Source organism: Crinia signifera, chromosome 5, assembly GCF_055691185.1.
Source record: "Crinia signifera chromosome 5, ASM5569118v1, whole genome shotgun sequence".
Classification (NCBI taxonomy): Eukaryota; Metazoa; Chordata; class Amphibia; order Anura; family Myobatrachidae; genus Crinia; species Crinia signifera.
The window spans coordinates 274,503,309-274,521,123 of NC_139221.1; the positions used below are offsets into that span (position 1 = coordinate 274,503,309).

The following is a 17,815-nucleotide window of genomic DNA, read 5'->3' on the forward strand; positions in this document are numbered from 1 at the left end:
CTCACCACCCACAAGTTCCACCACTGTAATCAGCATATTTTTTATGTGAAGTCCTTAAGCGAAAATAAAATAAATATAGCACTATTAAAAATGGATTGATTTCAGTTTTAATTATATTTTAATTATTAACAAATATACAATACATATACATACCAGCCGGTATAAAAACATTGGTACTTATGTAGTATCTGGGCTGCCGATTTTTTGATTGTATGCCTTAAGTTAAGGCATACAATCAGATGCGATGCGATGCGATATCGCATCGCATCGCATCGCATGCGACCATCGGATGCGATGACCCGATTTTTCCATAGGAATCAATGTTAAAATGGACTGAGTCCATTTTAACATGGAATTCAATGGGAAAAAGGGGTCCTTTTCATACCCCTACTATCCAAGTGGGCATGGAGTTGGATATAAACCTGTGGCGAGCGCAGCGAGCCACCGAGCCCGAAGCGTGGCGAGCGAAGCGAGCCCCGCGAGGGGACGGTATTCTGTGTCCCCTCGCGGGGCTCGCTACGCTCTCCACGCTTCGGGCTCGGTGGCTCGCTACGCTCGCCACAGGTTTATATCCAACTCCATGCCCACTTGGATAGTAGGGGTATGAAAAGGACCCCTTTTTCCCATTGAATTCCATGTTAAAATGGACTCAGTCCATTTTAACATTGATTCCTATGGAAAAATCGGGTCATCGCATCGCATCGCATCGCATCCGATGGTCGCATGCGATGCGATGCGATGTACCCGATTTAGAAATCGGCAGCCCAGATACTACATAAGTACCAAAACATTTAAAAACAATCATTTACAATGTGAAGCTAAGCACACCATGTTGGACTTCAAGAGATGTTTGGCATACAGGGCATGTAGCATACGAGGCGCCTGGAGGCAAAATAGAAAGTGCTGCCACCCCCACCCCACTTGGGATACTTTTGATAGGTCAACAATACTTTGTCAACGGTCAATAGGTCAAAAACTGTTGGTCTACAGGCAAAAGGTCAACACATGAAGGGATCGACATGCATTGGGTTAACATGGTAAAATGTCTTCCCTGGGATTGAGATAGTCTCTATCATCCCTTGATTATATTAAAGAGAGTCATAGTAAATCCTTATCCATTTGCTCATTTACTTACGATCTGTTACAGTGGCAGCCTCTATAAGCTCTTATTATTGGATCTACCACTCACCACTCATTATTAGAATTATGGTGTGCAGTCCAAGGCCCCCCCCCCCCCCCCCCCCCCCCATACATTTTTAACCATCCACAGATGACAATAATTATTTCACTTGTGATTCTATGGGGTGAGATCTGGAAAATATGCAATGTTAAATATTATTAACAAAATATCTTAGATATGGCTGTCATAGGACAAATCATGTTTTTTTTTTTTTTGTACCAAACTATTTTCTATTAAATATGTATGTTAATTTTCCTACATTCCAGCTGGTACAGCTCCAATATGTGACATTATACCTACTCTCCAGTAGATGGCAGATGTGAGCAACTTTTGGAATGCAGAGATCACATCATTTTTTATCACATAACTGCTAGAATATTAAAGAAGAACATGCCTAGTTATTATAAGATCTCTAAACTGTTAATGTAAACCCAGGAGGCAGTAATGTTGAAAACTAAACATTACTCACAGAACAGTAAACGATAAAGGCAGACACTAATAATGTACTATTCAGCTATGTGTTCAGTCGCATATACCAGAGCTGCTTAGTGTCTGTCTCTGCAGAACTTTTAATATGTCTGCCAGGTGCTTATTTCAAATGTCACTGTCGCCTTATGCACAAGGGAAAAGGAAATCATAAAACAATAAGATTTTCTTACTCACACATTTACTAATTATGGGATTTATCACCTCATGGTACCAATGCATATTGCAGGATTGCAGCTGATATTGACCAATCGCATGTCACCGTGTGTCAGGATAAATCATTGTGAATGAATGTAGTGATACTGCAGATGTAGCCAACTCCAGCTTTTCCCAATAAGTACGCACAAGTATATGCATCACGACATGACATGTCAGTGACGCAACTCCGGGAGGCAATGGAGACTTTTGCCACCAGGCGTTAGCCATCAGGGGGGCACAGAGAGCAGGCACCGGTCCAGGACTACTATTGCAGAATCCTGGGAGCCCCTCCACTGGCTGATTTAAAGTCTCCGGATCAGAGCAAAGGGGGGCTGTGCGGTAAGTAACCCACAGACGGCCATGAGTGATGTGGAGGTGAGCAGTACAGGGGGTGAGAAGTGCGCAAATTTAGAGGTGAGGGGTATAAAACATTTTTTTATTACATAATATATATATATGGTGGCCACAAATACTGGGGGCAGGGGCACCACCATTAATGCTGCCTAGAGGCGCCTCTTGGGAACTTACGCCACTGCGTGTTGTACTGCGATTATTTGCACCCGGCAAACCCTACATGTATTACAATGTACGTGCAAGTGATTATGCACACATGCAACCAATTCGCATGCAAACTCATCGTGCCAGTTATTCTGCAATGGGTACACATTGCGACAAAGCTGAGAATGGTTACACCTGTATTTATACTGACAGTATCAGTATTGGGATTGGAGGGGAATGCAGTTTTATATGTGTAACTTGCTGGTGTGGGGGGGGACCACTTTTTGACCACACTTAAGGTGTCCATACACAGTGCGATGATTGCACCCGTTATGGGCTGGATCGCATCAGAAGGCAGTACAAATAGTATGTGCAGCACATACTTTTTGTACTGTGTGATAAGATCCTTCCTCCTCTGCGTCTGTACTCAGAATGAATTCTGGCCAATCAGGAGCCGACTTTCCTGGCTCCTGATTGGCCGCTAGGCGGCTCCTGATTGGCCAGAATTCATTCTTAGTGCAGACGCCGAGAAGGAAGGATCTATGCAGCTCTGACAGTCAGGGAGCTTGCTGGAGTCGCCGGCAGCTTGAAAAAGAAGCAAGAAGATGGAAGAAGAAGGAAGAAGCCCTGGACTACGTCGGACCAAGCCAGAAGAACTTCCATGGAGGACCTGGGTGAGTTGGATTTCCTTCCACAGGTCCACCATGGATTTCTTCGGACCCAGACCTGACGCCGACGCCGACATGAAGATCGACATGGTGAAGAATGACGACATGATCCGGAACCAGGACAAGGCACCGGATCAAGACTCTGGGACCTACCTACGGGATCAAGATAGGTAAGTATCAGTGTGTGTAATGTATGTATTAAACTTTTATTTTTCAGGTGTCAGTGTGTATTTAACTATTTTTTTTACTGTGGAACTACAAGACCCAGCGGGGCCCTTTAATGCCCCGCAGGCTGGGACTTGTGGTTCTCCAAGTCCCAGCTTGCGGGGGAGGCTTGCTGGGACTCATAGTTCCACAGTTTAAAACAATAGTTTATTCATCTTTTTTTTTTTACACCAAGATCAGCTCGTTGCCCACCGCCCAGGGGCATCGAGGACAGCACCAGGCTTCAGCCTGGTCAGGTAAGTCCTGGAGGGGGGGGGGGCTTTATTGGGGGGTTCCCCACTCCCCCAGGGCCCCTGGCCAGGCTGACTGGTCAGAGGGTTAATGCTTTGGCCGGGGGGACTTGTATAAAAAGTCTCTCCCCCGGCTGTGGCATTACCCTGCTGGCTGGTTTGGCCTGGGGCTGGTTCTTAAAATACGGGGGACCCCTAGTCATTTATCCCCCGTATTTTGGGAACCAGCCCCAGACCTGGAGCCTGTGGCTGGTTGTTAAAAATCGGGGAACCCCTATTTGTCGGGTTCCCTGATTTTTAATTACCGGCCCCGGCTCTTTCAGCCTGGTGCTGGTTACAGCTGTGGGGGGGACCCCACGCTGGTTTTTTTTTTGATTTATTTAATTTTCTATTTTTTTTACACCTTGCAGCCTGCACGTATCTGACTGATCCGTGCAGACTGCCTCTACTAATTCGTATTAGCGGCCGTATATACGGCCAGCTAATACGAATGGTTACACCATCGGAGGGTTACAAAGCAATCGTATCTGACTGCTTTGTACATTTCCCTCCGGAACACGACTTTGCATACGACTGAAACAGTCGTATGCAGTCGTAGGGAAAATACTAATACTAAAAACTAGGTTTTTCATATTAGTAAATTTCCCCCAAAGTAGCAGCCAATCAGTTCCCAACTGCCATGTTACAGGTTGTGGGGCAGATGTATGGAGCCTGGTGAAGAGGTAGAGTAGAGATAAAGTAGAAGGTGATAACGCACCAGCCAATCAGCTATGTTTGAAAAATGACAGATAGGAGTTGATTGGCTCATGCGTTATCACCTTCTACTTTATCTCTTCTCCAGGCTTAAGGAATCTGCCCCACTGTTTGAAAAAATGATAGTTCGGAGTACTGTGTACTTGAATTGTACATTATATATATTTACCTTATAAATATAAAACATATGAGACATTATCATACATGCACTAGAAGTATTTACTGTTTACAATTAATCATGGGTCCCAGACCATGCACTCTCTAATGGCTAGCCCAACCTCTATGGCAGCTGGCCACACCCCCACTGGAGACCGGCCACACCATTAATCATGGGCCCCTACTACTTCATTTCCCTGGCGAGCACTTCATTACCCAGTACGACACTGCGGAGTTGGGCATTCCCCCAGTATTGTATGTTAACAAAACAATTTATATGAGCAAAGCTGGCCATACACCTACAGATTTATTTTTCCGATCTGGCTGGTTGGAACAAAAATCTCGTAACTTATGGGAGCAAATGGCAGTTGACCATTTGCTTCAAAATGCTGGAAAACTAAAGCTGGCCATACATCAGAAAGATCGATCTTAAGATCGATTGCGCTCATGATTGTGTACAATTTCCCTTGAAATCCCTGGCAGTCCTTGGTGGTTTTTGGACACACAATCTACACACAATCCATCTTACAATCAGTCATGCAATCCATCTGCTGTATGATTGTGTATACAAGATGTGCACACAATCTGCATACAATCCATCATACAATCAGTCATACAATCCATCTGATGGATTGTATGATTTGTGTACACAAGATGTGCGCACAATCTGCATACAATCCATCTTACAATCAATTGAGATTGTATGATTGGGTACAATATATTTCTGATGTATGGCCACCTTTACAAAAACGGTCACTCAGATATTCCCAGATTTTTGTTCCAACCAACCAGATCCGGACAATAAATCTTTAGGTGTATGGCCAGCTTAGAGAAAGACTGAGAAGTCAAAAGTGAAGACAATGCTTGTCAACCAATATCATAATAATCTACGAGTTCTCCACATGTCCCTCCTGTTCCTTAACCTTAATACAAGACTTTTTTTGTTTATCGAGTCTGGCAACAACTAAATGAAAAAGAAATTAAACATCAAAATCAATTACTATAAACCTCCACAATCACATATCTATGCAATGATTATATAGGTAGCAAGCACCTATTTGCAAAAGCAAATTCTCTCTCCAATGGACAAGACCATTTGCCACTGCAAGTAGGGCAGGTGAGTTACATTTGGGTGCTATTTTGTTTCTGTGCAGAGTAAATACTGGCTGCATTATTTTTACAGTGCAATATAGATCTCAGTTTGAAATACAAACCCCACCAAATCTGCCCCCCCCCCCCCCCCCCTGCAGTGCACATGGTTTTGTCCATTAGAGAGAGAATTTGCTTTTTGAAGTGAACCAGAATCAGGCCCAATGTGCGATACACAGTAGCACCTAATTTTGCATCCTAGGACTATTACTGGGACTATTTCACATGTTTTAAGCGTCAATTTTTGCCTTTGTTGTCATTCATATTGTTGACATATTTTCTTATCTATTTAGCTCACCATGCATAATACTACATAAATCTGAAATTAACACTAGTAAAATGAAAACAGAAATCTTACCTTGTGATGAGGTTACACAGGGAATACTGTGCAGTAAAAGAGTGCTGGTAAATCTGCAATAATAATAATAAAAACAATGAAAGAAAAGTAAGGAACATTGACATAAAACAGCAAATAAGATAAAACTAACCGCTAGCTCTGCACTGTGGACACAAATAATAATTAAGAATTCATAACATATAAAACAGACTACACTAACTTCAAATATGCTGTTCTAGTTACAAACTACTTTTTAAATCAGACATGAAATCGGCCAGACCACACCCTGCACCCATTTTTCAATACTTACACTCCGGAGTCCCATGTCGGCAGCAGCACTGCAGAAATCACCGGGAAAGTGGTGCAGCGGACATTTTTCCAGTGTTCAGTGCATGCACAGTAAACTCTGTGACAGCACTGGGTCCTCTAGTGACCCTAGTGCCAAGAGTCTATAGCACTGCAGGCTAGAGAGGAGGGAGCTCAGACAGAGCATGCATATGGGCCTACTCCTCCCTAGAAGTGTCCCTGACACAGGCTTAAACAGGGCCGGTGCAAGGGTTCTTGGCACCCTAGGCAATACATCTGGCAATTCCCCCCCCCCCCCCACACACACAGGGGATTGTGAGTTGTAGGGGGGCACCGGGTGGGGTCAGGTGGGCACATAGAGGGGAGAATGGGTACAAGGAAATTGTAAGGGGAGGAGGGGGTCACAGGAGGTGGTAATGGTATCTGTCAGGTCACGCTGGTGTGGGAGAGGATGAAGAAGATGCTCATCATTAGAAATGTGAGACACATCTTGATCCCCCCAATATACATATATGTGGTACTCACCACTGTGCATGGCACAGATCCGGTGGCAGTGAAGAGAGCAACAGCAGGCAGGGCCCGTGTATAGAGGCACAGCAGGTCACAGAATGGCCAGTGCTCAGCACTTGATCAGGTTCTGCTGCACCCGGCTAACAGCACCCTGAAGTGCCTGCTAGACGGAGTGCAGCAATTGGTCACACACACCAGCCGCTGAGTGCTTAGAGGGGGTCGAACACATTAGACACCGGGTGCTTGGGGGGGGGGGTAAGGGGACCGCACATATTAGCCGCCGGGTGCTTGGGGGGGGGGGGTGGACCCCCACCCCCATATTAGCCTCCGGGTGCTGGGGGTCCACACACATTAGCCGCCGGTAGCCCGAGTTGGAACGCACACACCAGCGGGGCTGGGGATGTGCAGGGACCGCACACACATTAGCGGCTGGGTGCTTGAGAGGGGGTGGGCGGGGGGGTCGAGGTGACTGCACACACAAGACACGATGAGTATCTGATGCTGGGGCGGGCTCAGGCACTGCTACCGGGCATGGGTGCTTAAGCATGGGTGGCGAGAGGTGCGCTATATACACATACAGTATATGTTGGCAGGGAGGCGCTGCTACATGTTGGTTCTCCCGGCTGCAGTGCACAGCGACAATGTTGTTTGACGCTGACTCTACTGAGGGGCGGGGACGGTTGGTGTGGTGAGGGAAGGCTGGGTAGGCGGCTGCTATCTGATTGATGCGCCTGCCTTCCGGAAACCATGTTTTTTTTTAAAAGAGGTGTCGGGAGATAACTGGCAGCTGCTCGTGGGATGCACGGTGCTGCTTCATTTAAATGATAAATAAAGGGCGCCCTCCAGCGGTCAGCGCCCTAGGCAGCTGCCTAAGGCTGCCTAGTGGTAGCGCCGGCCCTGCCCATAAATGTTCAATGCACATGCATGCATATGTAAGTGGTGGGGGGCGTGGCCTCCGCCGCCCCGCCACAGCTGATAGCCTTCGGAGGGGAGGCACTGTGGGAGCATATCTGGCACTGGGGGCATATGTGTGGCACAGTGGGGGCATATCTGGCACTGGGGGCATATGTGTGGCATTGTGGGGGCATATGATATCTGGCACTGGGGACATATGTGTGACACTGTGGAGGCATATGATATCTGGCACTGGGGGAATATATCTGGCACTGGGGGCATATGTGTGGCACTGTGGGGCCATATGATATCTGGCACTGGGGGCATATGTGTTACACTGTGGGGCATATGATATCTGGCACTGGGGGCAAATGTGTGGCACTGTGGGGGCATATGATATCTGGCACTGGGGGCATATGTGTGGCACTGTGGGGGCATATGATATCTGGCACTGGAGGCATATGTGTGGCACTGTGGGGGCATATGATATCTGGCACTGGGGGCATATGTGTTGCACTGTGGGGCGTATGATATCTGGCACTGGGGGCATCTGTGTGGCACTGTGGGGGCATATGATATCTGACACTGGGGGCATCTGTGTGGCACTGTGGGGGCATATGATATCTGACACTGGGGACATATATCTGGCACTGGGGGCATATATCTGGCTCTGGGGACATATGTGTGGCACTGTGGAGCATATGATATCTGGCACTGGGCGCATATGTGTGGCATTGTGGGGGCATATGATATCTGGCACTGTGGGGGCATATTAGTAATGGGTATCAGTTGTGGGGTGCAATGAGCATTATGGTGTGGGGCATAATGTGTAAGGGGCATTATGGCATGGGTCATATGTATTGAGTGTGTGATGCATAACAGGCATTACTGTGTAAATTTTGGCTGTGTGCCTTCGGCGTGCAATATTCCAGCCACTCCCCCTAGTGTCATGTGACCACGCCCACCCTTCGGTTTTGGCTGTGTTTCCGTCAACAGCAGGTGGATTAGCGGCTATTCCGTCAATCCACCTGGCTTTCAGCGGGTCAGAACATTCCAACATGCCAAAAAAAAAACAGCCAGCACTGAAGAGGTCGGAACCCCTTCCGACCTATTCTTGTCGAAACCTGCCGTCTTTTCGGCAAGACGGCAGTTTCGACATCAATTGAATATACCCCTATACATTTTATTGTAAATAAGGCAATTATGTCAGGGGATAGACATTTCAGCTCTCAATACGGTAAAATACAAAAGCAAAAAGTTTTGTGTTTTAAGGAAGAAAAAATATTTACGTGCAGTACAACAGCTGCAATGCAAAGCTACCTGTCAATCTTAAAAATAGAAATATGAGAGGGATTTGAAAGTAGGAAAAAATCAATCTAGATCTTATTTCATGCAGCATGCTGCTCCCCATCCGGCACAGCCGGGCATTCATGCATTTACATGTTTTTTTGGCACTATATGAAAAAAAAAAAGATCATGGAGCGTCCTCATACATCATTCCCTCAGAAATAAACAGCATAGTGAGAAAATCAATCTATATTATATTTCACTTCATGTAGAGCTGATGCCCATCTATATATCTTTGCGCAGAGGTTTACATACAATGAATCATTTAAAGTGCACCTGTCGCTAACATACCGTATAGGATTCCATTAGGATGAGGCATACGTGGAGTGTGCAAAAAGTTTCTGGATTGCTAAATTAGAGACTGAACGTAAAATAGCCGCAGATAGCAAATATAATCCCCAAAAATTCTACAGTTATATAAACGGGAAACGGTTAAGGAAGGAAAATATTGGCCCACTAAAAAATAAGCAGGGTACCCTGGTAATAGAAGGAAAAGAGAAAGCGGAATTATTCAATTATTTTTTTGCTTCAGTATATACAAGGGAAGAATTTTCAGAAGATCCACACAGATTAAATGCTCAGCTCTTGATTGCTCCCAAACTGTATGTTTGAGTGAGGAAATAGTCAAAAATAGATTCCAGAACCTAAATAGTAACAAATCTTCTGGCCCAGATGGAATACACCCTAGGATACTAAAATAATTGAGTTCTGTCATAGCACTACCATTATATCTGATATTCGAGGAGTAAATAAACTCGGGGACGGTACCAAGGGATTGGCGCATAGCTAACGTAGTACCAATATGGAAGAAAGGTAGCAAAAGAAAAGTAGCAAAAATAACCCTGAAAATTATAGACAGCCTTACATCCATTGTGGGGAAAATATTGGAAGGAATAATAAAATATAGTATCCAAAATTTCTTAGAACAGGAGAAATTGATAAGTAATGCTCAGCATGGGTTTGTCAAAAATAGATCATGTCAGACTAATTAATTAGCTTCTATGAGGAAGTCAGTAGGGGGCTGGATTTAGGGAAATCTGTTGATGTAATACTGCATGATTTCGCTAAAGCTTTTGACACGGTGCCTTATAAAAGGTTATTAATGAAACTAGGTAATTTAGGGTTAGGAGATAAAGTTTGTAATTGGATTAAAAACTGGTTGCACAATCGGGGACAGAGAGTGGTGGTAAATGGCATACAGTCCAGCTGGGGTAAGGTCCAAAGTGGAGTCCCGCAATGTTCAATATTGGGACCCACCTTGTTTAATATATTCACAAATCATGCGTATGATGCTTGGTATTCATCCAGCATGTATATAAAATACGTGCTTCGGACTGGTCATGCTGCTTCACCAAGTGAATTGAGTGCATGCACCTTTGTGTAGACTTACTGTATCTATCAAATACTTTGAAAAACAGTAATGTCACTTTGAAATTATAATACTTTTTGTGCATCTAGAACCTTATTTCGCACCCCTCATATCTCTTAATGTTTAAGAAAATGTAATTGTGAAATTTGCAATTAAAAAAGGGCTTGGCCTCATGGTAAGGGGTGCGGCTTTGCTGAAAAATGCTGTTCCAGCAAATCACAGTTCTCGCTTTTGTTCTTCTGGGGACATGCCCAGAACTTCCTGAGTTGCTGGCATACCCCAGTTCCTCTCAAGAACTGACAATGCACACATGCACTTAGCATATGACAGCACTGGCTCTGCAAAGCAGGGCAGCCGCTGAGAATGGGCGCACATCACCAAAGGACACAGCAGACAAAATTGGGCGATTGGGAGGTAGACCACTGGGGATAACTGGCCTTATTCAGACCTGATTGCTGCTCTATGAATTGCAGAGCCCTGTGGTGATATAGTGGATGGAAGCGGCTGCAGTGTGGCAGTGGGCGACTCACTAAAGCAGGGTAAGTAGTGTTACCAACCCCCGACCCCAAAAGCAGGTTAAGTAGTGTTACTACCACCCCCCCCTCACAAAGCCGGGTGAGTAGCGTTACCACCTCCCCCCTCTGGGGCTGGTTCAAGATTTTCCCTGGGCCTTATTTAGTTATCAATCCACGGAGCTGACACCTCACATTCTCCCTGAAAATATTTGGGCACACCTGTGTTTTCCTTGACACTCCCAGGTAATGGCCGGTCACCACCCCCAAGTGCCAGCTTCCTGTCAGTCAAGTGGTGTTGCACATAGCAACCAATCAGATTTTGTCTATCTTTTTCTAGAATATAAAAGAGAAATAATTGTTGAAATGTGATTGCCTGTCATGGGCAACATACCCACACTTATTTTTCAAAACCTTTATTTATGATACCCCTAAGAAACCGCCAACTCAACCGGCAAAGGGTCTAGATAGTTTGGTTATCTATCCAACCCTCCCAATTGGGGTTGAGCCCATTTCATGCTGTGAATGGAGACTCTATGCAAGTTATGAAGGCGATTATCAACCCATCACTCTGTGGTTCAGTCTGTGGAAGCAATACGTTTACAGGGATAACATTTGTTTAATTAGCCACCCATGCATTTGTTTTACAGGGTATAACTGTGGCTTTAACTTTTCCCTAAAGGCTGCTGATAGTTAAAAAGATTAAACAGTTTTAAGATTTACAACATATTTGATAACTATATATATAACTATATAACTATATATATATATATATATATATATATATATATATATATATATAACAAAGTCCAGCAATGAGCAGCACGTCCTCAACACAGCATATAGGGGGTGCCATCCAATACCCTCCAAGGGTTAATAGATATGTCCAGACGGCGGCACTCACCAGAAATAAATTCTCACGGAGGCAGAAATGTCATCAACGTTTCGAACCTTTTTAATAACGGTTCTTCATCAGGATATACAACATACATAGCACATAAAACAAAATTTATACATACCCCAATCTAAACTACACCAATCACCGACACTTGCTGCTGGCGCCATTCAGCCGACGTCCGGCGTCAGCGTGACCCACGCTGAACCTGCGCGTCATTACGCTGCCTCCGGCACGGCGTCAGGCTTCGAGTACTCGTTGTGCGAGTGTAGCGTGACGTTGCTATGGCAACATGGGAGGCTCTGGAAGCTTGACGCCGTGCCAGAGGCAGCGTGATGACGCGCAGGTTCAGCGTGGGTCACGCTGACGCCGGCCGTCGGCTGAATGGCGCCAGCAGCAAGTGTCGGTGATTGGTGTAGTTTAGATTGGGGTATGTATAAATATTGTTTTATGTGCTATGTATGTTGTATATCCTGATGAAGAGCCGTTATTAAAAAGGTTCGAAACGTTGATGACATTTCTGCCTCCGTGAGAATTTATTTCTGGTGAGTGCCGCCGTCTGGACACATATATATATATATATATATATATATATATATATATATATATAGTCTGGTGTCTGATTGTGTGTCTCAGAAACACTGCCATCTGTTGGCAGCTAGTGAAATTACATATCTTTCACTCTCACACATGCACAAACACATAGGCAATAACAAGGTAGCAGACACTAGCTTTCGAAGCATTTGCTTTGAGCAGACTCACTGGTTTATATATATATATATACTAGTGCCTGATTCAGGTTTAGATGTTTGCAGCTTACTGAGCACCTGAGATGCCGTCCCATTGAATAACCCCCCCCCCCCCCCAGACCCACCGCTGATTCCCCTCCAGTACCATGTGAGGAGGAGGATGTGTAACGAAAACACATTCCCTCACATGCCTCCGCTGCAGATGATGTGATGGTTGCTGACCATCTAATGATTTCTCCTGCATTCACTAATAGCAGTCCGTGAAAACTGACTTTCATTTGCATGCGCCTGGATGAAAACGAGGCGGGTGGCTGACGTCCTGTGACTGCCCTTGTAACTATGGGAACGCCCATCATTTTCATGGGGCGTTCCCCATCCCTCCCTCCATGTCCCTGCCGCCTGCCCTGGTTCCTCTGTCCCCACTGCGAACAGCCCGACGAGTGAGTAACCCGCAGAAGCCGTTGGCTGTCAGGCTTTGCACATGCGCAGAAATGCGCAAACCCAGACGATCGAAGCAGGGACCGAATTCAAATCACTGCAAGTGATCTAGAATCAGCCCCTTAGACACAGTATATTGGTATTAACTCTATGCAGACTGCCGATACATTATTATTTTATGGTAAGGGCAGCATATAATATTTACTGCCTTGCCAGACGTTACTTATTGCATAGTGCTGATGTACAGTCCTTGAGGTTACTGAAGCCTGAAATGTAAAAGACATGCAGAATGACAAGTGGCATGAGTAGAGTAGCTTAAATGACTCCATGCATCACAGTACAAGTCAATATTCAAAGCAGGCAGGTGGATATTGAAGTAACACAATCAGCTTTTATGTATGGAAGGTCGAAGAAAAATGACACAGTCCAGGTAATGGCTTCTGCGGGGCAAGTGATGACTGGAAAGCATGTAGATGAATAGGATATATATAGAGTCAGATGAAATAGGGATGGATGATAGTCCGGAGTGGACTTTCCGGCGGATCATATGAGATTATCCTTTTTATATTCTAACATGTAAAATGTAATTTAATAAAGGATAGATGACAATAGTCGGGAGCTTAGAGGAAGATGTGCAATAATTCCCAGGACAGAAAAGGAACAAAAAAGGTCACCTACAATAAAAAAGTATAGAGTACTGTACATCCATTGTGCGCATAGTAGTAACACTTTGCTGCAATACTTAGAGAAAAATCTGATTTTTTTTATTTTGTAATGAAAAGGGTCTATTCCTGAACCAGGCACCATGTATTTCTCTTACAGTCCTTCTGTTTTCATGGCATTATGCATCCTCAAAGCCAGCTGTGTATGCTCAGTGCAGGATGCTTTTTGTCACTATGAAAGCTATCTTGAGATGATGTTACGGGATGCGATCAGCATCTTAGCAGCCAGGATCCCGGCACTCAGTATCCCGCCGATCAGGATGCCGATGTCAGTATACAGTATACCAATGCCGCCATCCTTTCAAAAGACCGATGCCAGAGCATCGAAGACATAAGGATGCCGAAGCCAAAATACCAACATCTGGCATCCCAATCGGTGAGTAACCCTGGGTCAGACACTAATGTGGGGACTAAGGACCTTATTCAGGTCTGTTCGCATGGCCACGTGCATTCGCACACGGCCGATGTTTGCACTTTGCGCATGATCCTTTCTGCACATGTGCATGCGCTGGGTTTGTGCACCCACGGTGAACATACTGTTCACTGCTGGGTGCACGCACCAATCTTTGCGGGTGGAAGGCAGGGGGAGGTGGGGGGGGCACTGGGCAGGCTCATTAGTGTATGGGAACGCCCAGCATTTCATGGGCGCTCCCATGAGAACGCTAGGAATTCTCATGCTAATGAGGCCATGACGGACATGTGGGGGGGCGGGCAGCTGACACCACTGGATGTCAGCTGTCTGCCCTCTCTCCCCCCCCCCCCCCCCCTCAGTGTACATGCATATGTCAGGTTGCTCAGAGTAATGGGGGTTGGATTATGCTGTCGAAGGGGATGATTGGGTTAAAGTTGTGGTTAGCAATAGCCATAGAATACTTACCAAAAATTGCCACCATTTTCACTATGCGGTTGCATAACCAACCCATATACAGTACAGGATATTTAGTGTGATATATCATCAGGGGCAAGCGGGCAGTTTATTATACGAGGATCCTGTGTCTATAGTCCGTATACTATACATTTCCTGCTGGTGATATGATGCACATTGGAAAAGTTTGATTTTAGCATCTCAGAAGGATGAACTCTCTCTGACATATCTTACTATACAACATTAGTGTTTGCATCAATTTTTGATTTATATGTAAATAAGCATCAAGAACTGTCAAATCAAAAAAGGAAGAATTTACCAGAACCAGAGCAAACCTTTTATTTGTATATTATACAGTGAATTTATACATCCCAAATAAATCAGATGGAGACAGAAAATAACCAACAGAAAGACTGGCAATGTCTTTAGTCTTCCTTGAGCACCAGTGTGTATGTGTGCAGCATCAGACCTGCACTGCCCAGTCTCCCCCATGCTCGCCAGAAGGATAGCAGATAATTATGTGTACCTAGTCTTTAAAGCAATGCTGTGACCTTCAAGGACGGCAGCTGCATCATCACAGAAGGCAGCCATACTCTTACAGAATGAAAGCTCACTAATTGCAGCAGCAGAGGTGCAAAAGGAGCAGTCAACACTGCCGAACAGGAGTGACATATTATCCGCAGCCTGTGCCTAGGACATAGGAACCCCCCTCCCCCCCTCAACCCAACTAGTTGCACGGCTATACAGTGTCTAGGCTTGGACTAGCGAGCATGGAGACCCTGGTAAAGATGAAGTATTATTCTGCAGTCATTGATAAGCAGTCAGGATGAACTACCAAAGAAACTCATGACCATCTTTCACAAGTTGGGAACAAAGTTTTGTAGAATGCCAAAGAGACTGGGTCAGAGCCTCAGTCACATATAACGCAGCTGTACTGTATTTCCATCTGCTTCTTTCAAATCCGGATGCCCATACGCACATCTGCCAGTATTCAGATACATCTTATCAGCAGCAGTATCAGCATTTGCACCAGTCATAGCCTAAGTGCAGGAGCTGTTAGTGTTCATTCTGGCACCCGCCATCTTTGAAAACCCATTTCCTCTTCCCTGCCTGGGGTATGGCTGTCTGCTGTAGTGTTTATACAGTGTGGTCTGTATATTAACACTGATATGCAAACCAGACCTGTGCTAGAAACACCACAGCAGACAGGGACACCCCAGGCAGGGAACAGGGACTGCATGGGTTTTCAAAGATGGTGGGTGCTAGAATGAACACTAAGATCTGACTTTATCTGATGGATCTCTGCAAACACACAGCTGAGGATAATAGGAACACAACTCTGTACATGAGCCTGCAGTCTATTTATCACAAGTGTAAATGCCCCATCCAGCTGCAACTAAGAAGCGAACACGATGCATTATGTAGTACTCATGTTCGCTCATACTGGAAGATGCACATGCAGCTTACAGCACTAGTGCAATCTCTCTGCATAGGGAATTGAGTGGAACCAGGCTCACTATGTGCAGATACAGTAAGCGCACTGCATACCCAAGTGGTAAGGCTCAATCCATCTTGAGAAGAACATAATTATGTTCCAGACAACAGAACCATACAACCCTGAACATAATGTTATAGCAGTGAGAAAACAAAACACATCACTGTGATTGAGGCTAAGCAATCACAACAGTCTCCTATGTCCAAAATAGTTTTCCCAGCAAGGCTACAGAGAAATCTCATACATACATACACGGGCACTGCATGCAGCCTAATATGTAACAAGGGGAAGCTGATGCAAATGAAGGATATTTAGTGGCTTACAGCAGGATCTAACTGGGCACAGAATCCTGCACCAATCACACACAAGGTGATAATTAGCAAAAGTGTATTGATTGAAACTGGCAAAGATTCTATGCCCATCAAATTCCACAAAATTTCCCAAGTAAATCTGCAAGACAGGAAACCGAGTAGCAGCAATGAAGTTGACTTTGTGTCCTACTAGGAAAGATCAAACAGTAGTATCTGATCTACTTATAGCTCAAAGATCCACAGAAAAGAATAAAAGTATCACTAAATAACATTTGCCTTATGTGGTTCAAACAGAGGAGGGGGGTTGGACACACGCCACTGACCATTATCATGAACAATATTGGTCAGTGTGTATGCACTATGTCTTTCAACGGTGCCATAAACAATATAGTTAACAATAACGGCGGTGCCAGGAATCACAATGCGTGTACTCAGCTTTACAGGTGGCGCATATGCAAATTGTTCTGCACTGCGCAAATTCTTTAGTTAGTAAGATTTGCGGAAGGGATAATTTAACAACCCCCCCCCCCCCTCCTTTTCCCAGTACCAGGACCTGTTGGAGCTCTAAACTGCCCTGCACATGAAAAATAATTGTTCCTGTTTTGTTAAACAGTTAATAAAGTTTGATAACAAAAAATGTATAGAACAGTGGTTCTCCAAATGGTGTACTAGTACCACGGGGCTATATGATGTGCCACTCAGGGGTACTTGAACATGTTCTGTAATGGCAGGGTGGGACAGACACCTAGGGGAAACAGTGCCCTAGTGATCTTTTGAAGCATGCATCGCATAAGAACCCTGATAACAAAAGAGGCCAGAATTTAATGTCCGAGTTCGGGATGCCAAGGTATTAGGTGCAGTGAGTTTATGTTGCATGGAAACTTAAATGATATAAAAAGTGTAAGCTGTTGTGAACAGTACCTAATAATATGCAACACTTGTTATTTAAAGGTGTAAATGGATGAGGCAAACAAAAATTGGAAAATAATGAACTAATATGTAAATTATATATCAAATAAAATAAAACTTGCGTAAAGAAACTTGGTGGACAGCTTGTTACTTTAGAAAGGTTCTTTATTTTATATAATTTACTATGTTGCCATATGCATCACAATTGTTTTACATGTTTTATTATTTTCATATCCATTTATACTTGTTTGTTTTAATATCTAGTTTTGCATATGTTTATAGTTCCTATGATTTATTTTTGAAAATCTTAATTAAGGTTATATTTTACTTAAAGCAGCATGTATATATAATAATACCCAGAAGATCGATGGTATATACATTAGACACACTACTATATTACAATTATTACACCACATGAAAGTTTTGGGCCTTAGAACTGGTCCTTATTTCATAATGGGCTGCACGGACAGTGTAATGGTTGGCATTACTGCCTCACAGGACCCAGGTGCACATATACATGTGGTAGGGAATATAGATTGTGAGCTCCACTGGGGCAGCAACGGATGGGAATGTACAAATATTCTCTGTAAAGCGCTGCGGAATATGTGTGCGC

The 17,815-nt window shown here is 44.5% G+C and overlaps 1 protein-coding gene across 5 annotated transcripts in view; it reads right to left on the reverse strand.

Moving 5' to 3' along the window:
• DPP6 (dipeptidyl peptidase like 6) overlaps positions 1–17,815 on the reverse strand; it is a 1,240,611-nt gene that overhangs the window by 149,496 nt on the left and 1,073,300 nt on the right. For all 5 annotated transcript variants that reach the window (XM_083189040.1, XM_083189042.1, XM_083189039.1 and 2 more), the window contains one exon: positions 5,902–5,954. In XM_083189040.1, coding sequence (XP_083045166.1) covers positions 5,902–5,954 — 53 coding nt within the window. The remainder of the gene's footprint in view (positions 1–5,901; positions 5,955–17,815) is intronic.